This window comes from Salarias fasciatus, chromosome 13 (assembly GCF_902148845.1).
Source record: "Salarias fasciatus chromosome 13, fSalaFa1.1, whole genome shotgun sequence".
Classification (NCBI taxonomy): Eukaryota; Metazoa; Chordata; class Actinopteri; order Blenniiformes; family Blenniidae; genus Salarias; species Salarias fasciatus.
The window spans coordinates 17806231-17833793 of record NC_043757.1 but is presented as its reverse complement, the minus strand read 5'-3'; the positions used below and the strand labels follow the sequence as shown (position 1 = coordinate 17833793).

Sequence of the window (27563 nt, the reverse complement as noted above, 5' to 3'; positions counted from 1 at the left end):
GAAAATTCAAGTGATGACATTCTGAAGCATCGATCGGGCCACAGGTTTTGAAACTTTCTGTCTTGTGACCTTTTACGAAAAGTCAGCCACTGGTTGTGGTTTCTGGTCACATTTGAGATGTCTGGAAGTGAATTCCTCTCTTTTGGAGATTTCACACCAGTTAGTGGTGAACAAAGAATTACCTTTATGCATTTTCTTAGTGCAGTTCAAGCTTTTTCTAACACTGACAAAATGCTGCCCCAGTTGCCGGAGTGCTTGCATTTACATAGATACCAGCCCAAGCAGGTTAATTGTAAAGGTGATCGAGAAACGGTAACATTAGAGACAGCGCACAAGCTGGAATTTTACAGTGAAGCATGGCTGCAAAATGCATAGCTCAAAGGACCTCAAGAAGTCAAGCTGACCATCAGATCAAAGCCAATGAAAGGTTAAAAATAGCAAATATACGTCTTGGTTTTTAAATTTTGACCACTTTTGCTACACAAGCCTTCCATACTTACAGAACCAAAATACTAATCTGTACATGATTATGGTGTAAATGTCTTCATTCACAACAGCAGCAAAATCATACTGAATTTGTGTGTTAGCTGCAGTTATCAAGCAATGTGCTGTTGTGGATATGATCAGCTTTGTTATTTTGAACTGAAAACATCCTAGTTTTGAAAATTGTTTGTCTTGCAGCTTCTAAAATTCGGCATGCTGATTTTTACATCCATTGAGCTGTGTGGTATATTTAAATGTGTCACTTTGTGCTTCTTTGCAGTTGTATGTTTCTTCCTTGGACATGAAATAACTCCACTTTAACAATATTGGTTTTAAATCAAGAGCAAACAACATTGATTGTATCAATGTCTTCAGTGTTGCAAAAGCAGTCCTTTTAATTATTTTGTAGCATTTTTAAACCTGGTTTGAGTGTTTTATGATACATTTTTTATGAAGTATTTGTGATTTAATTACATTACTTGCATTTTAAAAAGGTTCGGTCGTGAGTAGAATGCATTAAAAAATATGCAAGGCACACATTTCTTTGATTTTCTTTAACAAATAAAGTGTCTTCATGAGTCTCAGCTGCAATGACATTTTTAAGGGGACGAGCTAGTTTGCATACTTCAAAAAGGCTGCCCTCTAGTGAAGAGCGTGGGACCTACACGAAGTCTGACCTCAGCTTTTGCATTAGAAGGGAAGCGCAAACTAACAGGACTTGAGCTTAATGCATTCAGCCAATAGATCTATCAGAGTAGCTCAGGCAAACACAGTTCCCATTGTTTTTTTCTTAACCTATAAGATGAATGGCCCTCATTAATCACGGCCATTTGTCTTCAGTTGTAAGTCTAGAGGTCAGTGATTAAACCATGTTCTCTGTAACACAGCCAGCTCTCCTCTTCTCTTTCTTTTCCGCCTTCACTCATAGGGTTCAGAGGGAGAGCTGCATTTCGCGGCTGCTCCGCTCTGCTTTTCATAGCTCTGATGTTGTCTGCCACCAAATCCCAGCTGAATAAAAGTCAGAAATTGAAGCAGCAAATCATGTTTTATGTATGTGTGCTTACACAATGAAAGCAGGCTGGAAAATGGGCCAAGCATCACACAGGGCATATTATTGCAACAAAGCAGCTTTCCACTTTCTTGGAAAAACGACAGCAGCAGCAGCAGCCGCCACAGTGCCCGGCGCACTGAGTACAATAGCGGCGTTGGGCTAATGACAGTGGAAACGGAAAAAGAGATACATAGAAATTGCATTACCTGACTGCCCTATTCCTGGGAAGTGTTTTACAGTTCCCATTGATTCTATTCTGGCGTAGAAACGGTGCTTTGACTCGTCTGCTCCATTATTCATCTGGTGCGTCTGAGGATGAGCGATACCATGATATACATATGATGTAAGGTCAGAAAATGTCTGCAGACTTTTCCTATTACTGAGAAATATGTTTAAGTTTCCACAGTGAGGATTTTTTAAATGAATTTATCCGCATGGCGTTGCAGTCATTGAGTTTGCATAATCTCCCTGTGCATGCTTCGTTTTTCTCTGGGTGCCCTACTTTCCTCCCACAGGCTAAAAACATGCATTTGAGATCAATTGTTGACTTTAAATTGACAGAAATTGTGTAATTGTGAGTGGCTTTTCCCTGCAGTGGACTAATGAAGTGTCATGATTGCTTCCTTCTCACTGTGAACTGAGACTTTTTCACACAAATTCACACCCAGACACATGCCCCATGTTTATAAATTAACTTAATATTAATCTTCTAGGGGCTTACATGCAGAAAACATGGTGTTGGGGGCTGCTTATGGACTCAAAGTTTGTGTTGAGTGCATCTAACAACATCTTGTAGTGAGGTGCCCGTTGCTTCCTGTTTCACTTGCACCCAGAATTTGGTCTGAAAACTCCAGAGTAACTCACCTCACACTTCCTGCTCCTGCTCCAGTCTGACTGTCCCTATGCAGCATTGCAAACCACTAGGAATAATATTTCATGTCTCTGATGGCAGGTGGCGCACTCCACTGCCTGTAGAGGTGCACTGTTTGTTAATTGATGCTGTTTAAATGCCTTTTTTTTTTTTGATAAAAACAACCAAATTCAAAGTTTTTTTTAAGTTTGTCGAGGATTTTGTTGTTCTGTTGCATTAAATTACAGACACTTTCATGCAGCTGAACCGTGTCTCCGATTGCCAGAAACTGAAACATGTGTTTTTATGTACTCGCTTCTCTCTGGCAGAGTCACCTTGGAGCAGACTCGCCTCGTCTGTGTGGCGGCTATTGCTTTCTCCTTCACCCTCATGTGCAACCCCCCCCTCATCAGTACAAAGTGTCCTGTAGTGGCAGGAATAAGAAGTGTGCGGCTGGCACCCAGAGTAACCCAATAACTCCAGTGTTGGAGGCATTGTGATTAACAAAGTGAGCCTAAGGCAGTCACGCCGGCACGCTGCATAACCTTAATAACACCCTCAGCCAAAGTTAATGCTGCAGCACCCTGTGGGAGTGAAACCCGGAATCACAACGTCATGGTCCTGACGTAGTGTCGTCCCCGCAGTGAGGACATATGCTGCCATTGCGGTGTAATCTATCTGGCAGTGATCTAGAGGATTAATAATCTCTATCTAATCTGCTCCCATTGCTTCACATCAACCCATCATGCAAGAGAGGAGATCTCCTCTCCTGATTAGAGAGAGTGCACAGACGTGAGGTTTGATGCATGTGCGACTGTGTTCAGGGGCTCCAAGTGCTGCAGAGATCATTACAGCATTGCAGGTCAGGACTTAAGGCTTTGTAATGGGTTTGATGAAAATTAAAGGGCGCTCAGGCTGCGGCCAGCTCTCACACGTGTCTTCATTTGTAAATTACAGCATCCGTGTACTTTCTTTTGGCACACGTGCAGTGTTTATTGAGGATCGCTCTCATGTGTGAAGTTAAATAAATGCAGAAACAAAATAAGCAAAAATAACGTCACCTGCTCCATGAAGTCGTCTCATGAATTTGACCTCCAGCCTGACCCCCGAACCCCGAAGCCCTTCAGAAAGCCCTGTACTCTCGTCCTTCCCTTTGTGGAACTTAAACCTCTCTGATCTCTCTCGACCTGTCCTCTTTCTACACTTATTTGGCATTTCTACAAACAGCTCTGCCACATGCTCATCACATCAGACTTCCTGCTGCAGAAATATAATCTAATGGCAGAGGTCTCAGATTCTGATGGCCACTTTAATCAGCCTCGGCCTAAAGCCAAGCAGACTTCCACATTTCATGGAAATCCATTCATGAATTGGTGAGATTTACTGTTGACACATGATTTGATGCTTTCTTGAGCAACAGCAGCATCAAATCTGAGAGAAAAGCTGAACAGTAATAGTTGTGTTTCAGATGGTTCTCTGCTTACAGTGAAATTGATTATATTTTTTGAGATTACACATTATATTTTGCATCATTTTTTCTCACAAAGATTTATTTTTCTTTATCCAGTAATTGTTGCCATTTTTAGAGTATTTCTTGAGTTTATCTTGATATTCTGACAAAATATCATCAAAATTTCGACAACAATTCCTGGTATTCATGTGAGAAATGCAACACTTGACAAAAATAGCTGGGTTTGTTTCTGCTGAGACTTCAGCTGACCCTGTTTGTCCTGAAAATGTGTGACTTTCCACATTTTTTTCCTCTGTCTGTCTGTTCGTGACAATAGCTGTGAAAGAGTCCGGTCAGCGTCCGTTTGCAGCTCTTGGAAGTAGCTCTATAGCGAGGCCTGGCAGCACTGACCCCCGCACCAGGACACACAGAGAGAAAATCAATAGTTCGTATCGCTTATCAGATGGTAACAAGTCAACTAATTACCTCACCGGCGAACTGTTTGGAGAATGAGACAAAGAACGAATGAGATCGAATCATGAAAAAAAAAGTACAAATGGAAAAGCGGCAGGGTGATTTAGCGTTTTTGGCTAAGAAAGATAAAAATCCTCCAGAGTGCAGCCTGAAGTGAGCCGAGCTGAGGAGAAGAGCTCATGTTTTCAGTTCCTGGACACCAGGGGGTGGCAGAACGGATGGAGCCAAGCTTTCTAAGTGAATTCAGTTTAATATTGATGCCCTACAGTCATGTGTTATTGACATAAGAAATTCACCTACACGTGTATTTTATTTAATAACAAAAACAGTAACAATGCTGATAGGATGAGCAAATTCATCAATATTGTGTTTTTGATCAACTTGTGAGGCCTACAAATCAGGAAGGGATGACTTCATCTGATTTGGGACATTTTATCAACCAGTTAAATCAATACATCACAAGCTTCACATGCATTATTTCTTTCTTTTCTTATTTTTTTTTTAAATATTTATGTTTTCTGTCAAGCAGCACAATAAGGTATTTGTCAGCACTCTTGTCTTTCTGTGTAGAGATTATATGTTGTTATTGTGTGACTCTTGTCACTAGATATGAACGAGTGTGTGTATGACTGTCGGTCTGTGTTTGCCCTGTGAGGCATTGGTGACCAGTTCAGGGTCCGTTCCTGTTCTTTTACAAGGATATTTTGTTCTGCTTGGACTGCAAGTCTGAGATGTTTGGGCTTTTGTTGGCTCAGTCAACTTTCACTCGCTGCACACCAACATCCCAGCATTGATTGGTGAATAATTGATGTCCTCAACCAAGCTTTTGGAGTCAGTTTGATGCACTGTAAATGATGCAAGTAGCAGTCAGCACAGGTTAACATTAGTGTTCTGTTTGTTCGTCCTCAGGCTGAAGTGCAGAGGAGGAGCTCCTGAAAGAAGCGACATCCTGGGATGAGACCTCTCTTTCATTTTCCCGTCTCCCCCAGACCTCCAGGAGGAGAACGCTGGGCGACACACTGAGGTAAATGTCCAGAACAACGACAGAGACAAAAATCTCTCTGCAGACAAAACCCTTCTCTGATGACGTTGACCTTCAGTTCTTGCTGACTCCAGCGTCCGGCACTCCTCCTCTTGTTCCTTCTCTCATTCTGGTCTCCCCCTCAGAGTTCATTCTTTATCTGTCCTGTCTTTCTGAATGCAAGTGTCACTGATCAGTGGATGATTCTGGTGCAGGCTCAGTTTAGATCGACCTGCTGGGGTCAATTAGCCACACAGACATGCACACACGTTTATGGAAATAGGGGTCTAGGCCTCTTTGAAGTATCTGCTTAGAGATTAGGTTTGGAAATGGATAGCAGTTGGAGAGGGTGACGCAGGGGGAGGAGATGAGAGGTCAGGGGGTCAGAAATTTGTGACTGAGCCTATAGTTGCTCCGTACGGCAGCTGGGTGTTTCGCACTAAGGCAGGAAGGTAATTCAGGTTTATTGAAATCAAATTCTCTCACTCAGTGTGCTCAGTTCCTCCGTGCTACTCTCTGTTTTGTAACAAACACATTACAAGGTAATATCAGTCTTTTATTTTTGTGTGTTTTTGGCCAAGAGCGGTCACGCAGCACTGAATCTTGACACGGACTCCTTCTCATTTATGTCAGCTCAAGGTCTGGCAGTGAAGGGGGACAGTTTGTGAGATGTGGAGTGATAATAGTGTGTGGTCAACACAGCAGCAGCTGTCTTCCTCTCTTCTTTCCACCATATCCATTACAGATCTGCCGTCTAGTTTCAGCTCCGCATTTCCTCCAGCCCGTCCCAGACCAGCTGTCCCCTTCCTTCATGATCTGCTGGAAGGTCACTTCCAAAACACAAAGCAGAAACAAAATGGGTTTGTGGTCGATGCACGATTCAACCTAAAACTCAAAAGCTGCATGAATGTGGTTAAAAGTTCCCAGTGAGTGAAATATTAGGATGTAATGCAAAATGATTCCGTTTTTATGATGAAAGCCTTAGAAGTATCAAGGTAAGACGGTTTTCATTCTTGCAGCACATTTCAGTTACAAGGCAGTTCAAGGAACAGCGCTTTACATATGCACAACCTGATGTGTACAGAGAGTGAGCAAGGAGCCCAGAAAGGTGAATAGAAAGAACAAAGAAAGGATGAAACCAAAGCATTATTAAAATTTTACCACAAAGAAAAATCAGCTTAATATGTGATTTCTGTCATCTCTACAGAGCCCTGTTTGGCATCTTGCAGCTTGTTGCTTGAATTTAAAGTGCAAAATCAGCTCCATGGTTCCCATTTGTCTTTTTAACTTCTACCTCCTCATGTTCTTGTCTCGGGTTCAGCTGCTAGAAACGTGTTGTGGTCATGGGCACTGTCCTCCCTCAGTCATTGATATAGCGACCTGCAGTGTAGATGGTTGACTACAGTGTTAACAACAAGTTCACACAGCAAAGTATTGCAGCCAAAACACTCGGTACCACCCAAATTTAGCAGCTAATAAATCTGCTACCTTCAACAACAACAACAACAAAAAACATTTTGAGTTCTATCGTTGTCAGCAGGTGCTGTTCCACCTAATATGGTCCTGATTAGACTCCTCCTGAGAGGAGGTGGCACAAAACAGTAAATAAAAGGACTGGACACTTTCATTTACCTCATACTGGCTGCATAGACTCGCTCCATAATTGAAATCAATTGAAAATGAAGATGCTTGTACAAGAGGAAGACAAAGGTTTAACTGTGTGGATTTGGGCCTGGGGGAGTGGTTCAGTATTTTTTGCTTCACAGAGAGATTACCCCTGATTCAAGCCCTAGTCTGGGAGCTTTCTGTGCGTGTTTTCCAGGTACTTTGATTTTCCTCCCACAGGAAAAAAAATATTTGAGGTTAAATGGTGACATCAATACTACCAATAGGTGTGAATGTGAGTGTGTATGACTGTCTGTGTTTTGACCTGTGTTGGACTGATAACTTTACCAGCGTGTGTGCTCTGCCTTCACCTGTAGTCATCTGTGATTGGCTCCAGCGCCCTACAACCCGGTTGGATAAAACTACACAGGTTACTGGAAGCACCACGTTGCATTACTTGGATTTAAAAAGCATTTGATATTAACAAGTATATTAATTACTGAAATTATTTAAATGATGTAAAGATTCTAGAAATTTCATTTTTCTCCACTTCTTGAGGTCCTGACCTGTGCTGACTCATGGTGGTTTTTCATGCACGCACACACGCGCACGCACGCACACACACATGCAGTGTCAGACATAGAAAAACTCAAAAGCTTTCTGGTGTTATGTTTTCAGCCTGGAGAGGTGAGCTGAGTGTGTTAATGGCAGTAAAGTGCCAAGTCAGAGAGCAGAAGTGAACTCTCTCCTCTCTCTCGTTGTACTACCGTGGGACTCAGAGGGAGGTACGGGGAAGTTCCAGTAAAGAGTGTGTGTGAGGACACACACACACACTCACACACACACACTCAGCATTACTCAGTCCTCCTACTGGTTTTCCATGGCAGCACACAACAATAAACCAAGAGTGATTAGTGCCGTGCACAACACAATGGAGCAGTGTGTGATCTGTAATTGAATGAGTGCTGAGACAGTTTTTGAATAAATAATTATTCAAATGTCTTCATGATCAAATAATTTCTTGCAGCCGGTCAAAGTGTATCACGCCGTCACTCCATGCTAAGTCTAGGAGGTCACATGCTGGCCTGGCATTGTCCGAACAAGCCGAAACCTTGCGAAAAGCTGCACGGAATAAATGATCAGCCACCTCAGTAGAATAACAAATAGATTCATTAATGGCAATAAAATCTCTAATGGCAGGCTTTATGTGGTTTTAATATTCCTGTTTCACCTCAGAAACCTTAATCTCAATGTCACTTCAGACACATTGCTCTGAACACAAGCTGTAGTCCTGTGAGATTCGAGTTTCCACTGATTTCCTCCCTTCATTGCATTACCTATCCATCTTCGATGTGTGTATGACAGCATGAGCAGTGTGGAAAGACAAAGATGTGAAGAAACTTGTTATGTAATTGAACTCTTCCCAGTTAATTGACTCCCTCTCTCCCTCCATCCCTTGCTTGCTCTCTCTCTCTCTCTCTCTCTCTCTGTGTTGCGGCTGCATCTCTCGCTGTACTTGCTGTTGTTTGGTATTTACACACTTGGGTGTAACTGCATTGTTGTTCAGCCAAAGGGTAGACGTAGAAAACCGGGGAGGGGATGAGAGAAGTGTTTCTGTTACGCCTGTGGTCCGTTGTACTTCTGAACCCACCCACCGAGCCGAAGTCTTTATATTAAAATGCAAAATGTTCATTTGTCACAGGACTCTGTTGATGCGAAGAGTGTGTGTGAAAATCTCATGCTAAAAAGAGAAGGGGAGGAGAGAGAGGCCGTGTGTGTGTGTGTGTGTGTGTGTGTGTGTGTGTGTGTGTGTGTGTGTGTGTGTGTGTGTGTGTGTGTGTGTGTGTGTGTGTGTGTGTGTGTGTGTGTTAAAAGAGGGAAACTGGAGGCAGAGGGGCTGGCAGACAAAAAGTGGGAGAGAGGCGGGAGGAATGAGGGGAAGGAGGAGGGGGAGGCGGTGCTAAGGCAGGCGGCAGAGAAGGAAAGCTGAGAAGAGGAACAGTGGAGTGAAGTGAGAGGATAGAGGAGAAGGAGGAGGAGAGGACAGGACGGAAAAATAAAGGGGGCTTCCATTTGAAAGTCCTCGTGCCAGGATATGAAGTCCCGGAGAGGTTCGGAGGCAACGGCAGGAAGCTGGAGAGGTGCGGGCAGGAGGTAGACGGCAGGAGAAAGAGCGAGAGGCGAGGAGAATCTGATCCAAGAGAGACCGGAGGGATCTCTTTTTTCTTTTTTAATTTAATTTTTCCAAGAGACAAGTGGAGACAGCGATGCAGGGCTCTCAATGGGGTGAGTGTGTGGGGGGGGGGAGAGTGTGTGTTGTTGCATGTGTTTGCATAAGTGCATAAGTGAGGCTGATATTCACCCAACTCAATCTTTTCTTTTATCCTGCTTTATGCTCCAGTTTCACATGAATACAAATTTGCTTGAGGAATAACTTTGCATTTTCAAACACCTTGATTCAGTGTGAAGCTATTTTAGAGCTTGTCAGTTGGGGAAGTAACCAGAACCAAAGAAAGAGACTGAAGCTACTGATTGTCACAGAAACACTGATTTCAGCAGGACTGGGAGGTAGTTGAGGAGAGAGTTACTTTTTACTTCTAAAATCCAAGACCCAAACAAAGCGTGATTAAAAGATGCAAAGCAATTAGATGATTCAGAGTCAGCTGGCTTCTTCTGGCTTAAACTTCAGTTTCCTTAAAGTTGTTACAAGTCGAGCTCCTCTAAAATGACTCTGCATGGTTGGACAAACACCCCCTGGCTTGGATTGGTTGAGGTGGGATGAGATGAATTTCTGTTGGTGTCTGAGCCCAGGTTTTCTAATCCCGACCCAGAGTAATCTGCTCATTACAGACTGTTGGGAGTATCGATTTGAAATTTCAGCCCTTAGAAAAGCTGTTCCACCCTCTGGACAGTTGGCCTGCAGGAGGAAGGAGGAGGTGGAGGGTGTTATTCAATCTGTCTGAACACACACTCACAGTGAAGATAAGAAAGTGCATGTGGCAGCATATACACTTCTACCAAGGCACACAATTAGGCTGCATCTCAGAAGTGTGACCCTCACAAAACATGTTTTTATCCCAAAGACTTTGAAGGGAATCTTTGTGTATCTTTTGATGACAAAGCACTTTTGGGACACAGAGCCTGCTGCTGTTCCTCTTATGTCTTCCCTACGCGCATAATTATAAGACTCCTGGTGAGCCTCGGGCCACATATTGTAGTTTCTCATCAAGTTTGTTTTGGCCCAGGAGTGGTGTGTCAGCAGATACGTTTATAGACAGCATTTTGAGAGGGGCGCTCATTCACTCAAGTCTTTGTAGTATCTGTCGGTTTTGACTGGGTCATATTGAGCTTTAAGTTGAGCCGAAGCTGTAATTGCCCAGTCTGGATGCCAGCAAAGTCCAGAAGGAGAGACGTATACAGCACGTCCATAACTTTACAATAGCGGACAAAAGAGTTTAAGTGGAGGGGGTGAAATGCAGGGACAAGAACAAGAGAGAATGGGTTAACTCATCGGTCCTGAATGAAAACAAATGAAGCAAACGGGTCACATGTTGCAGTTTGCCTACGTCACCCTATCCAGTCGTGTTGACTCATGCCTTTGTGTACTTAAGGAGAGACAAGTAACTCCTGTAGTCCTTTTTTTTTTTTTTTTTTTTTTTTGGGGGGGGGGGGTTCTTCTTTTTGACATTGTTCAAAAATGTTGATAGTTTCGCTTTATTGATCATGAATGATTGTGTTGTTTGGCTTTTTGGTTTTGTATACCAGAGGCAAGAAAAATTGAGTTTAACTTGAATATGCTGCATATGACTCGACAACTGTTCCAAATGAAGGAGTCACTCCTGATTGGGTGAGGCATGTGTATGGGCGGGACCTTGAGATTGAATCTTCAGAGGTCAGCCTCTACTACAAGACTTAACTGGGACATTTTCCTTCACTTTTAAGTTGTACTTTATTGATTTTGCGTATGCATTTTAGATAATCAATCATATTCCACTGTTCATACACACAGTCGCACACCTGCTTGCACGCTGGTGGCGATGGCTGCCAGGCAGGGTGCTCGACTTTCACTGGGAGTCACTCTGAGCAAAAGATGAAGGCAGGCTCAGGGTTCAAAACGTCAACATCAGGGGTGGGGAATCCCGGTCCTGGAGGGCCTCAGTCCTGTATGATTTCAGTGTTCCCCTGCTCCAACACACCTGAAGTTACTGAATGTATCATTGTGAAGCTCTGCACAAAGCCTGATAATGAGCAGATCATTACAATCAGGTGTGTTGAATGATCACACATTGAAACCATGCGGGAATGCAGTCTTTGAAAACCAGGATTTCCCACTCCTGGATTAGATGATTAACTGAGACTTTGGGCACATTCTGCATCCTGTTATAGATTCAATAAGCGTGTCTAGGGTTACAGCACATTCTAGCTGGTACACAATGAATGACAGGAGTAAGTGCCATTTTCAGTTTATTTTTACATCTATTGTGTCGGGCCCCAGACAGGCTCAGTTCAGGCTAAATGTGCAGTTGAAGAACATCCACCACAGCAGAGGCTCTGTGGTGCAGGCACGGCATTGACTGGAATGAAAACTGTATTAACCTAAAAGATTTAATAAATGATTTCAACAGACTGCGACTCAATTAAATGCCGTCAAACTCCACTCTGGCCATTCTGTGTCCTCAGCTTCATTTCCCTCCAGCGAGCTGAATCTCAGTCCAGGTGTTTATGTAAAGCCTCCAGTTGATGAACACGGAGGGACAGTCTGAAGGAGAGTGAAAGAGAGAGAGAGGAACAGAAAGAGACGGAGAGACAGCAAGAGATTATAAGTCAGGCTGGCTTCTCTTCAGTTTGCTGAATGAGTGTTTTCCACGCCAGTCAGTTCTCCCCTCTCCCATCTTTCTCAAGTTAACAGCGGCACGGACAGTATGTCTTGAATACGTCTGCACATGTGCTTCTTTGCCGTGTCAGATATTTTCTCAGATGAGTGGAAGTGAATTATACATTGAGCCTGGCACAGTGAAAACTCAAGCATCGCTGCTTATGTAATAGCCGCTGTGGAAATCATTTGCCTGCCTGTATTTAGTAGCACTCGCTGTGTGTGTGAGTGTTGTGTGTAGCGTTGTGTGCTTTTATAGTTTGCCTAAGCTGTGATCAGTGATTTCACACTGAAGCTTTTTGACATTTAGACTGACTTTTCCTGACAAGCAACAACGGATGCTGTCCAGTCATGCCTCTCCTTGGAGCTGCCTCACTTTATGGGGTCACGTTGTCAGTCAAAATGTGGTTGCTTTCAGGGTGAGATAACAGGCCCTTTCTCTCTGCTCTCTGCCCTCTGTTAAACTGAAACAATGGTCCTCCACTGTTCATGCAGCCAAAGCAGCAGGGGGGGAAGGAAGGGAGGTTTTAGGAGGGAAAACTAAACTCCTCTTGCTGGTGCTGGGACAATGAAAAGTCATTATAGCCAGATCAAACTCCAGTAAACCAAATGCTAAAGCTGCAAGCATGCAGTGATAAGAAATTACAGCTGGCCTCAACTGTGTGTGAAAATCTGAACTGGTTATCGATCCTAACTAACAGTAGTCCACCGGCCAAGCTAATCCCTGTGTCTCTTCCATCGGCATTCTTGGTATTTCCAGTGTCTGCGGGTTTGACCACTGACCACCGCTGAATAACTTTCACTGGCTGGAAAACCTCCTGGAAAATCCAACATTGGTAGCGGAACAGAAATGTCAGCCATCCCTTTTTCTTTTTTTTTCCACAAGCTGTTACCTCCATTTATTCCAGTGTTTCCAGCTGACCGTAGTGCCGTCGAAGCTGGCCCGTCAGTCAGTTTTGAACACTTGAAATGTGCTGCTATAGCAAGGCAGTGTGGGAAACTGAAACGCGGAGAGCTGCTGATGAATCCCGGGTCAGATTCATAAGTCTCATTATCGGAGTCGACCTATTTCAGGCGGTTTTTCATCAGAGGAACATCTTGTAGAGCTGCTTATGTTTAGACATCATGGGAAGTTTTGTCCTCTCTGTGGAGCTGATTATCATGCATGTTCCCCCTTATTTTTAGACTTGGTGCAAACGTTTGCTGCCTGTAGCTTTTTTTTTTTTTAATCCATTGCATTAAACAAGGCTGACATCACATTTTTAATCCTTTATATTTATTTTCTGTAGAAATATTTAAATGCTATGTGCACTTTAAAAAGAAATATGTTCTGTTCAATTGAAATTGACTGTGTCAAAGCAGATAGCAGTGAGCACATTGTAGATATAACGTATTTAAAGATAAATTTTCTGTGTTAGTGTGAGTATATGCATGGAGAATTGGTGCGACGGTCTGGGCTTTGGTCTGTCCACTGTTACCGTCTGAATTAAGGCCAGATGCTTTGAGATGCTAAAGAGCCAACCTGTCCACTGTCAGACTGGCACACACACAAGCAGCACACTCACTCTTTCACCTATTCACTCCCTCTTTCTCTCACTTCCTTCTCCCACTCCTTCCTGTGTTCTTATCTCATTTTTTTCCCCCTGCACATTAAAAAGTGGGCCTCTGCTGCCATGGCAACGTTTCCAAACAGAGGCAGAGAGTGAAGTCTGCACCAGCAACAAGTTGATTGTAAAAGAAGTAGAAAAGAGAAAAAAAGTGGGCTAAAAGAAGGACCAATTGCCAATTACTCCTCCACGAATGCACTTTTTTTTGTTTTTTTAGAATTCCTCCCATTTGTTTTACCAAAGAAAATCCGGCTTTAATGGAGTCACGACTTTGCAGCAAGAACTTTTGTTCAAAGTTACAATGTCAACCATGTTACACGGCCAGAGCGGGACAATATCTCTGTGACTTGAGTGAAAGGAGATTTGGCATCGAGGCGGGTGGCTGAGAAAGTTTGCATGCATTCAGTAGTCTCAAACCCACACACACACACACACACACACACACACAGACACACTATGAGCCATGTGGGGGAAGGTGACAGTGAGCCACCAGTCAGACACACAGTCATTGTGTTGGAATGGAGGAATGATATAACCTCAGGTCTTCTGGCGAAACATTAAAAGACTCCTCTCAGTTTACAGTGGAGTCGGCTGACTTCATTACAATACCATTTTCTTGGTTGTTTGAAGTTTTATTGTTGAGTTTCAGTGAATAGATGCATGACAAATAAATGGTGGAGTAGATTAGGTGTGGATTGATTGGCTTGCTAAGGCATTGTGCGTGTGTGTGTGTCTATGCATGTGTGTGTGTCTCTGCCTTGCCTCCACTTGTAGATTGTCCTTCCTCAGCTGCATTGAGGATTATTATGACTCACCTGTTGCCTGTTAAAACCTCTCTTTCCACCAGGATCACTGATCTCAAGATCTATCAAGACCACCCATCTAAAGTAAACTGACACATTTCTGCTCCCATCTTCTTATCACGGTGTCTTAATGGTTGACTTTACTTATGAGGCTCAAACTGTTTTTGAATCTCGGTGTTTTCGTGAAACTCCCGTGAAGTGACCACCCATCGAAGCTGAACTGGGGGGGGGCATTTTTATGAATGTTTCTTATTACTGCCGGCATACTGATACTTTTGCCCTCATCGGCACAGTGCTGACTTTGATCTGACAGTTTAATTCTTTCCACCTGTTGCTCTCATCTTCATACTTGCTTTGGGTTCGGTTCGTCACGCTGTGGTGTTGCTGTTAAGGAACGGGCGGATGAGAATCTGACTGCATCGGCCAGTGTGCGGGGAGTAGCATGGAAGTTAAGGGAGTGGTGGAGAACAGAGAGAGAGACAGAGGAGGCAGGGGAGAAATAATCCAGAAAAGAAAACAAGGACATGACTATATGGGTGGAAGAAAAAAAGCAGGAAATGGAAAGGGGATGAAAGTGGAGAAAAAAAGTGAAATTGTTAAAAGGCACAATTTGTCAGGGAGGGATTCCTTTAATCAGTAGTCAAAGCTGCAATGATCAATATTTTCTTACCATGTGGATTAAATTTAATGAGAGAAACACTTTCCAGTAATAAACTGCATATTCAAGTACTTTTACAGCTTTAAGTGGCAAAAGAAATACCAAGTAGAACCAGAACAATGATTTGAGTATTAAAATATTCATTTGAGAGGAATTCTTGTTTCATCTTCCTCATTGAGTTCATCTTCACTTCATCTTTTGTGTCTGTGTGTGTGTGTATTATGTATTACATAAATGAGATATCTTTGGGTCTGGATGGTTAATTACGCAAATAATCAACATCATGATGCTGTAGGATACAGTAGTGGCCAACACTGAAGCAAAATGCTGGTTGTGTGCACTCCGCTCTCAAAAACATACAAGACCGGGAGCCTTCAACATGAAGACGTCTTTTAAGGATGTGAAATCCTCACACAGACTGAAGCCGCTGCAGCTTAATGTAAAAGGCACCAGAGCAGATTTAATTATCTGCAATAACTTTATTGCTGCAAAAAGTGAAAGAAACACAACTACAGGAGAAGAGACAGGAAGATCGAGGAAGTGAAATATTCTTTTAGACTGGCCATAAGAAGCATGTAGGTTACTCAAAGCTCAAACCTCTGTCTCTTTGCTCACCTAATAGTGATCTAATGTCCAGTTTTCCAAGGAGCTCAGAGCTAATTTCAGATTCCTTCTTATTGCAAAATCCCCTAAAACCCCTATCTATGACCCCCAACCAGCCCACCATTGTGTTCTCGCCTCTGACCTGCTTTAGTTTTTTTCCTCTGTCTTCACTTTCCTGACTCCAAACCCAGTGGAGTCTCCGGAAGAGCTCAGAGGTTTGGTGTGATTGCAAGCGGCTGCTGTTGTGGAATAATGGGCTTCCTTTCCTGGGCAGCAGTGGCGTTATAACCGACTTATCGTAACGGGATTATGTCCCCGTCACAGAACCCACTTCTGGATCTTGTTAGAGGGCTACCTGGGAACCTCTTTCTTCTGTCGGTCCTGCTCTCTCCCATTGTGGGCCGGTCGGTGCCATTCCGAGGGTGAAGTCAGTGTATTTCCAGTCCATGTCGGAAGCAGTGAGGCTGCCTTCAAGTGATTCGGCATCATTTAATAGTTTCTGAGTGTCAGGATGCGGTAGAAAGTGCCCCTGGATTGACCCTGTAATAGCTGACTGCAACACTATTGGAGTTTATTTTTGAGCGTCGAATCAAATGCCTCACTGAGAAAAACGCCTCATGAAAGACTATCAGAATGATTTCAGGCACTTGAGATGTTTTTCTATTTTTAGTGGCAATGGCTGTTTTTCCTCTGTCTGTCTTGTACTGCCGACAGCAGAGGCGTACGGTCGTAATGAGGAGGGTGGAAGAAGTGCTGAGGGCGAATGGAGGTATGGCAAAAAAAGAAAATGTAGACTTTCTCAGACCCCTTTTACATGACAGTGAAAACAAGTGCCATTGCTGTTAAGGGAATCTTTTTCAGATTGTTTCAGAACAAATAAACTCAAATACTCAAACAGGGCGTTGTCACTTGGAACGTTGTCGTGTAAACGGGGCCTCAGTGGAATGCGTCTCACAAGAGGAGGTTCCAGTGAGCAACATCAGAGGTGGAAATTAGCTTTTGAGATTTGTTGCCCGAGTAGCCAGAACAAAGGCCCGCCCCTAGGAGGTCACAGGGGTGGGGGTGTGGAATCAGACCAGCTCCCCGTCACTCATCGGGGGTCACGGGGTAAGGGCTAAGCTAGGGGAAGGGGGGGAGTCATGGTTGACGGTCGCAAAGGTTTGTTAATTCTATTATCCCTGCCTGAGAGGTCCTTGTCAGAGGCTGGGAGTGGAGTGGGAGGGGGTGGCTGGATAATAGGTGAAAGGAGGTGATTATTTTGGCATGGGACGTGATCACATGCCATACATATCTTCAGCTCCTTGACTCATGTGTACTAAAGTCAGTCTCATCTCTAAAACTCCATTTGTCTCTCTATTTTGTCACAGAAATGTTCAGAGTTCATTCTGTGATAAGTCAAGAACTGAAACGCCCCCACTTGCCTGTATTAATAATTGGACCAACGCTTCATATGTTGACGAATTTCTCTAGTTATATGTTATATATAAACTCCTCATCCTACATTCTGTCTCTGCACTTCAACGATTGTCTTGTTTTAAATGTTTTTGATAATCGCTTTTATACAAATTATTCTTCCATCAAGTTGAAATAAAACTTTCTATTCAGTCACACCAAGGTTAATGAATCAATAAGATGACTTTAAGACAGTCATAGCTTTAATTCCTGTGTCTTCTCATGCCACCTCTGCTCTTGCAGGAGAATATGCTCTAAAGGAATCTAGCAGTGATCCTGTTGATCGATGTCTCTTGTTTCACTCCTGTCGGTTTTGGTGTTTACTGTGTATCTGAGGCTTTAGATTTCATTTGGAGGAAGACTGATGTGCACCTTGATATACTGGTTTTGAGCGAATGGGTGCTCATGCCCTGCATGTCTATAAGCATCAGCATGACTGCTGTAGCTCTGGCAGACTGTGTGCAGCCTCGGCACCAAAGGATTATTCCACTTGGCCAGACAGGTTTTAGCTTGGCACAGCCAGCCGAGGATATGTTTCCCCTCGCCGTCCCCCTGGGCTTCTGACACTGATAATACTATCTGCAAACGGAAGACTTAATCTGCTGCCACTTATTGTGTTAATAATATCTAGTCATGTTTCTCTTCTTAAAATAGCGCGACGACTGAGTGAAGCTGTTAATAGTTTCTTCAAAGGTTTCTACTCCTTTTTGAGGGGATATGCATGGGCATTGTGATCAAGGTGAAGCTACCACATTTTCAGAAGTAGTGCACAGATGACTGCTCGCAGGTTCAGATGAGGACATTAAGGAGAATCACAGAGCAGCTGCAGATGGTGTTGAGAGTGACTCACCCTCTTTCTCTCTCTTAACTTGCTCAATCGCTCTCTCTCACTCGCTCTCTGTTAGTTAAATCCATCCTTTTATTCTCCTCCTGTCTCCATAATGACATTGCGATTAGTAGGGTGATGCCGTATGTGAATTTCATTTTAATAATGTGGATGTAACTTTGTTTTGTTCTATAATTTCAACATGAAATGATTCAATTCTCTGTTTTCAATGCACAATCATGCATTGACATACTAAGATTTGCTGCTTGCAGTACAAGAAAACATCTAATCTTAGCCGTCTTTAATTAAATTAGTGTTTTGTCGAACCTCAGGGCTTCCTCTTGCACTCTAATTATGAGACAATATTGTGCCTGTGATTGCACTGTGTGTATTTGAGCGATTCAGTGTGTGCTTAACACAAGCTCATCAGGATAGTATTTGTTTTGTTGGTAATATACTGTAGATTATAAATCTACCCTCCAAGTTGGCATAGTAATTTTCATTTTGCAGCATCAGCAAAAACTGTGAAGTCAGTCTTGATAAATATCCTATATAGATCAAGAAGAACAGACATAAAATACTTACATTAACACACAGGAAAATTAAATTTCCTCTTGTGACACAAGCATCCACTCTCTATGTTAGAGGAATGTGGATTATTATGTTACTTCTAAAATGTATAATTTGCAGATAGCAGATAGATTATGGTCTTCCAACACCGATTCTTCTTGTTTGTTGTATCCAGCTGGTCATATGAGGCGATATGTCCACAAGTAGAACGATTCAGAGCATAGATTCACTTCTAGTTTTCCCAGAAATTATTTCCCTTTCCTGGAAAGTTACAGAAAAAAGGAAAACAACTCTGTAGTTTACTGAGTAATTGCCTTCTTTTTTTCTACTAAATAAAGTACAACCTATTTGGAAAAGTTAACCAACAAAAAATCCTGCAGTTCAAACTTTCCATGGGTGTCATTGCACTGTGGTGAAATATTTAGGGGTTTTTTTTCCAGTCAGTGTCATCGATTTATCTTCATGCATTGCTGCGTTGGCACAATCCGGGCTGCTGCAGTGGCGTTTGACTGGTTTCTCCACGGTGCAGCTGTGTGCAGCAGGCCAATTTTGTCGGAGCCTTGTGTCAGCCTGTTTTGTGCACAGTGTGATTTCATGTCAATGTCTTATGTAAGTGGAGGCAAACTAAATAATTACACAATCAGAAGCTGTGGTTAAACATGTCACCAGCAGTTTGGACATTATTATGTCTTCAGAATTGTGAATGAAAATTCTTATGCCTGAATGGAGACCATGTGTAATAAACCCATCTGTTATATTCAGAGCGTAAATTTAACTCTTTTTTTTTTTCCTCTCTCACCAGCGTGTGTGGTGTGTCTGACGCTGTCAGGCTGCCATGGCTCTGGTTCAGGCACTTCCTGTGACTGTGAGTGACCACCCCAACCCAGGCCTCGACGTCCAGCAGTGTGGGCAGCTACCGTCCCACACCTCCTCCAGCCCCTGCGGGCCCTGTGGGTCTGAGACGGCCATGGGTTCTGTCAGCAGCCTCATTTCGGGGCGGACGTACCAGGAGAGGCACTGCCGGGCCGCCAGTGAATTCAGCGCCAAGCCACGGCGCTCCACGCCGGCTACCAGCTGCTTCAGGCTCCAGGATAACACCCTCCGCAGCGGGAGCTCCCTGGAGCAGCTGCTTGTTATCAGCAACCAAGCCCAGCCTCAGGCCCAAGTTCTGCCTCCGCCGCTGCCCACCAAGAAGCATCCCCGGCCGGGAAATTCTGCCGGTGCGACTGGTGGCGCGGCGGTCCCTGGTGCGATCACCGGAGTGGTCAATGGTGCGGTGGGCGGCTGCACTAATGGGAACTTTGGGTTTGTGAGCGACGAGGCGGCAGTCGGAGACTGGAACGATAACCTGGTGCTGACAGCTGCGAGCCCCTGCAGCGACTCGGAGGACCAAAGGGACAACAGGACTCTGAACGGCACCATCGGTGGACCGCCGCCAAAACTCATCCCAGTGTCCGGACAGTTGGAGAAGGTGAGGTATTCAACTAACTGCTAAAGTATCAGAATTACAGGTTGTTATCAATGTCAATATTAATACCCGTATCAGTATTGTCTCGATGTGTTCTTGCAACACCTTTAGCCACATTGTGCTGTGCACAAACACTTCCTCTCTGGATCTCTTTAAATGACTTTCAGCAGGACACTGAATCCTGACTGTGACCTCTGATCACCAGATATTTATAGGACATTGTCATATCCAATTACAGCTAAAGATTATACACAGACACTAAATAACATTGTGTAGACATTTACTCACCTCATAAGACATTTTTGTAGATGGGTACCTTTCTGCTGCTTGTTTTATCGTGGATTACCTTTGCTCTCTAATTGGCTATTTATTTCCATCGATCCAGAGGGAAGCTTAATCGCAGGCCTGGCAGGTTTGGATGGGTCATTTGACAGCTAGTCACCTTGCAGACACGTCATGATCGGTGTCAAAGCTCACTTGGATCTAGTAACGTCTCCATTGAACCATGAGGAAGATCATTAAGAAAATGCTTACGGAACAGAAGTGTCTTTCACCCCCTCTGTCTTTGTCTCATCTCCTCCTCTGCTCTCCTCTATCCCCTCTGTTTCCCTGGCCTTTAATCTGATTTTCTCTGTCCTCTCCTTTTTCATTTTCCCCCTCTCTTTGCTGTCTATCTCAGAGGGTAGGAATATCATTAAGAAAATTGCCTAATGAAGCCCATGAATCTCAATTAAGCCAAATCAAGCTAATCCGACCCTGGTGGAGGGACCTGCCAGCATATCAATCACCCTTCTCTAACGAGTTTTACTCAGCCGTTACTAATTAGCACAGATGAGCGTGTGTCAGAAAATAATGCTGGTGTGTTTTGTTTTTCTAACTTTGAACTTGTAGAACATGGAGAAAGTGCTGATCCGTCCTACAGCTTTCAAACCCGTCGTTCCCAAGAATCGCCACTCGGTGCAGTACCTCTCGCCGCGGCCGGGGGGGAGCAGTATGTCCGAGAGCCAGGCCAGCCTCAACCTCCTGCTGCCCCTCGGAGGCTCCTGTACCAGCGGTGCCTCTGGCACCAACGCCAATGGCGGAAGCAGCAGCTCCAGCTCTGAAGGGAAGCGTAACTCCTACAGCGGCGGCCGCAATGCTCGGAGCAGCCAGTCCTGCTCCATGTCGGATTCAGGCAGGAACTCGCTGTCCAGCCTCCCCACTCACAGCAGCACAGGCTACAGTCTGGCCCCCAGTGAAGGCTCCAGCTCTGGGTCGGGCTCCGGGGGACAGCTGGAGCCTGCGGCCGGACTCAGCCGGAACACCTCGGGTGGGACCGGGAGCCACGGTCACAGCAACTCGGACAGCGGACGTTCCTCTTCCAGCAAGAGCACAGGCTCGGGCTCCCTGAGCGGGCGCGGCCAGCCCCTGTCGGACAGCGGGTCCTGTGGACATTCGCCGCCACCCGTGGAGGGATACGAAGCCGTCGTGAGGGAGCTGGAGGAGAAGCTGAGGGAGCGAGACCTGGAGCTTCAGCAGCTCCGAGAAAACCTGGATGAGAATGAAGCTGCCATCTGCCAGGTGAGAAAACGTGGCCTCCAGACGCTTTCCCCCAAAATCTGGAGTGAACAAGAGCTAAATTCTGACCTCTGTTAAAGGTGTATGAAGAAAAACAGCGTCGCTGTGAAAGAGAGATGGAGGAGCTGAGACAGAGCTGTGCCACCAAGATGAAGCAGGCGTCTCAGAAGGCCCAGAGAGCCCAGCAGGTGCTGCAGCTACAGGTATGCTGACTAATCCAAAACATTCTGAGTGAAGTAATACTGTTTGTGTTTCTGTCTTGTTTGTACGCAGACATTTTTTGTGAATTTCTCTTCTGTTGATTAATTTATGTGGAATACTTGATTGTGAGGTCGTGCTTTGTTGGCTTTTTTTCTGGAGTACATTAAAGACTTTTGAAAACACTGTCCGTTTTCAGGTTTTCCAGCTACAGCAAGAGAAGAAGAAGCTACAGGAGGACTTTTCCTCTCTGCTGCAGGACAGAGAGACACTGGAGAGGAGGTGTGCCACTATCCAGAGGGAGCAGACCCAGCTGGGGCCACGTCTGGAGGAGACGAAGTGGGAAGTGAGTCTGACTCGAGAAAGCTGTGAGGTCAAGATTAAATGTCTCGTCTACCCTGCACTCTCTCACCTGTTTGTTTTTGTCCACTCAGGTGTGTCAGAAGACAGGAGAAATCTCCCTCCTGAAGCAGCAGCTGAAGGAAATCCAGTCAGAGCTCAGCCAGAAGGCGGGAGACATCGTGGTTTTGAAGGCCCAGCTCAGAGAAGCTCGCTCTGAACTGCAGGCCAGTCAAGTTCGAGCCCAGGAGGCGCAGACAGCCCTACGAACGCGATCCCTGGAGCTGGAAGTATGCGAGAACGAACTCCAGAGGCGCAAGAGCGAAGCCGAGCTGCTTCGGGAGAAAGTGGGCCGATTAGAAGAGGAGTCGTCGCGGCTCCACGACTCTCTGTCCGGCCACGGCGGAATGTCCCTGCCTGGGAGCGGAACCATGAAGGGTCAGTGCATGGCGCTCTCCCACCAGCAGGTCCGAGGCGTCATAGGAAGGGGCGGGCCCAGTCCCTGTGTGTACCGTGACGGAGAGGACGCTCATCTGGTCTGGGGAGGCGAGAGCGACGAAGCCAAGGCGCAGAGACAGAACGCAGAGACATTGTTGGGACTGAGGCAACACGTACGTATACTTTTAGCACCTTTTCCAGGTGCAGATCTTTAAATAAGTTGATGATATATTCATCTAAGATTATTTTCAAATGTTTCATATGTGCAGATGATGTTTTTGCACCTTTCACATTTATAATAAAATTAAAATAAATTTCAGTGTAAGAAAATAAAGTTTCAGCTGATGTGTCACCTAAATGCACACTGCCGCCCTGCTTTTAGAAGTGTGACGTTGCAGGTGATTCATAATCCCAGATGAAAGACTTCTAAAAATAGATTGGGAAAAAAAAATAAACAAAGATGACCTTTTCTTACTCGGTGTAAAGTCAGTGGAGGCGTGTTTTCAGCACCCCCATAGTGCATGATACTATCCACCTTTAAAGGGGCCGCAAAACGCCTCACATCGACAACACCTGAGTTTTTTGAGTTAATACCACAATTAATTTAACTGACTCAACATATCAATGAATCACTTCTCATTCATGTATCAAATGCATTTGAATAAGTAATTTTTTTTCTCCATAATTTCATTAAAACTTTATTTTACTAAAAAAATTATTGCAACTGAAATGCCTCACATTAAAAGTTCAATATCTCACAATATTTCTTTTAACTGGATGCCATGATTAAACCATTTAAATTGTATATATTACCCTTTATAATTTGTTTTCAGTGCAGAAACAACTGGAATGGAATTAAAAAAAAGATCACTTGTGTGTACTCTACTTTAACAGCTGGAGTAATAACATGTGTTGTGAAGGAAAGATATTTTCTTGAGTTTGCTAAATGATGTTGAAGTAAAGGAGAAATGTAACTGCATGGTTTCTCTCTTCTTTTTTCCTTCCTCAGGTGGATAGGCTTAAGGCTGAGCTCATTTATGAGAGGAGAACTGGTGAGGAGCAACTGTCGCGGTTTGAGGAGGAGAGGAGAGTTTGGCAGGAGGAGAAGGAAAAGGTAACGAAAAGATTTATATTGATGTCTGACTTGCCTTAATTCCATTTAATGCATTGTGAGAATATGTTTCCTTTTTGATTGTTTCTGATTTAACTACATTCCGGGTTTTTCTTTCTTTTCTTTTCCAAACCAGGTGATTCGCTACCAGAAGCAGCTGCAGCAGAACTACATCCAGATGTATCGCCGCAACCGCGATCTGGAGCGAGTGATGCGGGAGTTGAGTCTGGAGCTGGAGAACAGGGACATGGAGGACTACGACGTCCACAGTGGCAGCAATGACATCCACTTTGAGGAGATCACTGCCACGGAGATCTAAACACACTCACACCCCCTTTACAAGAGAACGTGCACAGAAACACGGAAACAAACACATCTCACAAAAGACTCGGCGTCAGCCACATACTGAACTCCGGGCCAAATACTGCACTATCTCCAACATGGCTTTACGTGGACCATCGAGTGAGCTTTCACCTCTCGTCACTCCCAAAGGTGCACTCTTACTTCCAGTTATCAGAGAAGTATTCAGAAAAAAAAAAAAAAATCCTTATAACATGTCTCCCAGAATGCTTTTTATGGGTTTTTATGCCACTACAAAGCCAGCACAAAGACTTCTTCCATTTGTGGGAGGAAAGAGGAGGTGGAAAAAGTGTTTCTTTCTCAGACCACGTTGTTCAAATCAGGGTATTAAAAATCAATGGGAACACACAGTAAAAAAAAAAAAAAAAAAAGTTAATACACATAAAGCAATCCAGTGGAGGCGCAGTCACAGCTTATCTCGGTAGCACACGACGTTACAGACACGGCCACCAGCATGCATGAGTTCATGCATCGACGCAGCAGTTCAATCAGTCGCCACCGCTGTTATCTATGAATGACGACCTCCTCACTCCAACACGCGCTGCACCAACCAAAATGTCACTGTTAACATCTACTGTCTGTTATCTGGACTTTACAGCACCAACTGGTCTTTTGAAAAGTATTACTTGGTTGTTTTGCAGGTTTTCTCTCAGTGACTTTAAAGAAGAATGTATTGTCATTACAGCAAAATGCAGTTAAAAGGGGGTCATCATAGAAAACGCTAATATTTTTGCACAATTCTCTGCTGTTTTCTTTGGTAAACGACTGTTTTCTTCAAAATCCTGAAACGTTAACAAACCCACATCTGACATGCGTCTCTCACTTTGCTTACACGTGGACGTCCTATTCTCTCTCTCTTTGCCTCAAAATATCAAGGATCCACGAGCGTTTGATTTGAAGTCTGCTCGTGTTTTCCTGACCACCGACAGTTGCACTCGGACGGAGTGTGAACCCGCTCCGTCACTGCAGCCAGCTCCGATAGAAATATTTATATTTTCCAACTGTTCAGCACGAGGACGTGGGCTGTAGCATGGCAGACATCACTGCTGATTCCCCTCACCCACCGTCTTTTTCTGACTTTCTCTTTACGTCTGCTCTCTTTTGTCTGCTTCTTACTAAACTATTTTTATACCAGGAGAGAAAAAAAAAAAAAAAAAAGCACCTCAGCAGTCAGTATCAGGAAGCTAAATATAGAGCATATTTACAGTATTACGGTTCGGTTGTGATTTCACAAGAGATTTAAGCCCGTGTTTGAACTGCAGGCATGCTTGTTCAGAGTTTCCGTTTATTTCAGCCCTCACTCCCCCATTAGTGCTCTTTATGTAGCTCTTGGCAACGCGAAGCCAAATAACACTTCTGAAAGTCTTCCGTCCCCCCCAACCTCCCACCCCCGCCTCCCCTGCATCCACCCCTCCTGCTTTCACACTATAAACTTCACTGACTGCTATACAGGTAGTGAGGCTGGCATGCCTGCATGTCTTTGTTATGTGAGATTTCAGAAGAAAAGGTTGGGTCAGGTAGCGGAGGGGATGGGTTTTGCGGAGGCGGGAGCTCCAGCTCTGAATGTCCCGAGACCAAGCCGCGGGCTGTGGGGCTCCCCCTCCGTCACAGTATATGCAGGGCCGTGTGTAACACTGACTATGGCAGTAGTGGGCTGCTGAGAACTTCTATTTTGCAAAGAGTCTATATCAAGGAATAATGGTTCAAAGGATATCTATATAATGGAGGAGATGTTGTATATTTTTTTATATATAGCACTTGAAGATATTTTGTTGTAGTACTGGTATAAGTGTGGGTTGATGTATATCGCATACCAATATCTCAAATGATGGATCAGTTCCAAATGGAGGCAGCAGCGTCGAGAGAGTGCACCCAATACTGTAAATGCATGATGATTTAATGTTTACATGATATAATCTGTGTGGGGAAACCATACACTCATCCAGACTTTCCAGGTGATAAGGGAGCTTTTTTCTGATTTCAGGCTCATATTTGACCTGTTGTCTCTCCATTTTGATTGATCTCTCATTTGGCTTTCAGTATCATAAAGTGTCACACTGATTCTTGTTGAGCTCTGTTACATCATTTCCTTTACAAATGCATGAGATGTTTCATTTCAGAGACGAGGTCAGACTCGAAGCAAACGGAGTGTTAAGTTTCCTGTAATCGGGAATTCATCAAAATGGTCGATATTATTGATCAGGCTACGTTCTGCATGACGTTACCGTGGTTTCGGAAGCATCATAGAGTATTAAAAAATCTACACTGTGCTTAAATGGCAATGCCATGGGAGGAGATAGAGGCAGGTTGTGTTTGCCCGTTTCTGTTAACCAGACCTCGACTGTTACATCCTCACCACCAGTTCATATGAACACAAAGCATGAGTGTCGCAAAACTGACTCGCTCACCGAAAAGTGCTGTTTGAATTTGGAGTTGAAGTTTATTTTTTCTTTCTTCCTCTCATATATCTGTTCTCTTCTTCTGTTACATAACCATTCTGTGTAAATATGTAAAACACTAAATAGTATAACAGAGTGACATTGTCTTTTATTTAGACAAAATATCTATTTCAAATGTAGCCACTGTGACTAGACCAAAGCGACGTAACACATTTCTTTTATTCGTGGCATTTATTTCCATCATTTTTTGTGCATTCTTTTTGTTTGCTTCTGTTGTCTTCATTAATTCATAAAGTGAGTAGTCGTCCATGTATATTTTTATGTGTACATTTCTTGTACAAATGACTGTTTTTAATTAAAGAACAAGTTGTCACACCTTAAGCGGACTCCTGGTTTAATGGGTTCTTTTTCTCTTAAACACATGAAAGCTAAGAAACACACGGTGTGTGAGGAGCTATAAGCATTAAAGGCAAATATATGGCGTACTTTGTAAGAACTGAAGGCATAAACGTACTGGTTAATAATTGTCATCTTGAAAAAGCACGCCACGTTATAAACACTTCCAAAGTTTTTCAAGTATCCACTTCAAGTAGCGTTTTCATCTCTGCAAGTCCGCGGAAGTAAGACGCTTATGCACGCCGCGTTCCGGTTATCTTCCTGTGCATTTTTCCTATATCCCACTTTGATTCAAACTGTGCCAAGCTCCCAATGTCCTGCATTTCTCACTGACATGTTTTTCCAACTCCTCCACATGTCTGCGTAAGCTCCGTCCACAGCATGGTGTAATTAAGCCTCTAAAGTGGCGGATTGTCCAGAGCGCACGTCCGTTCCACCAGAAAAACGCAGCACAAAAAAATACTGAGCAGCAATTTGTAATAATCCTCCCCAGACATCCACTAAACCCCAACTATCGGTTTTGACATAATACAGGAGTTTAATCTGGGTATAAATCTATAAATCTCATAACGGAGACTGTGGTAATCTCCTTCTGGCAGGTCTGCAGGGCTACTGGGTGGAGATGGTCCAAGTTAGGAGTGCAGACCAGTGACTCCACAGTCAAACTATGCTAACAGGTCACGGGTCGGTTGCCACGTATTTAACAGTGGCACAATTTTACCTTTTTAGAAAACCAGACGATTGCTTTTAATCCAGTCAACGTGCAGTGATTACATTTAGGAAAAATATTTGCTAAAAAACCTGTAACATTTGGATTTAATCATAGCAAAAAGTGGTTGAAAACTCATTGCCACTCATTGTCACGGCTTCGCTTCTCCTCTCCACTGTGACCGCAGCTCTTCTTGTCCCATCATCCCTTCCCTGCAGATCGCTCGCTCCCAGCGGAGGTGCAGGTTCGGTTGCCCTTCATG

At 44.0% G+C, this 27563-nt stretch overlaps 1 protein-coding gene across 3 annotated transcripts in view; it reads left to right on the top strand.

The window, feature by feature from the left end:
- lzts2a (leucine zipper, putative tumor suppressor 2a) overlaps window positions 1-26577 on the top strand; it is a 40972-nt gene extending 14395 nt beyond the window's left edge. For 2 of the 3 annotated variants that reach the window (XM_030106312.1, XM_030106313.1), the window contains exons 2-9: window positions 5218-5332; window positions 19129-19797; window positions 20686-21354; window positions 21432-21554; window positions 21749-21895; window positions 21984-22499; window positions 23336-23440; window positions 23574-26577. In XM_030106312.1, the coding sequence (XP_029962172.1) occupies window positions 19162-19797; window positions 20686-21354; window positions 21432-21554; window positions 21749-21895; window positions 21984-22499; window positions 23336-23440; window positions 23574-23756 (2379 nt within the window). In that variant the 5' untranslated portion in view covers window positions 5218-5332; window positions 19129-19161 and the 3' untranslated portion in view covers window positions 23757-26577. Of the gene's footprint in view, window positions 1-5217; window positions 5333-8930; window positions 9221-19128; window positions 19798-20685; window positions 21355-21431; window positions 21555-21748; window positions 21896-21983; window positions 22500-23335; window positions 23441-23573 lie in introns of those variants that run through there. The other variant, XM_030106311.1, reaches the window with a different exon arrangement.
- The last annotated feature ends 986 nt before the right edge of the window (window positions 26578-27563 follow it).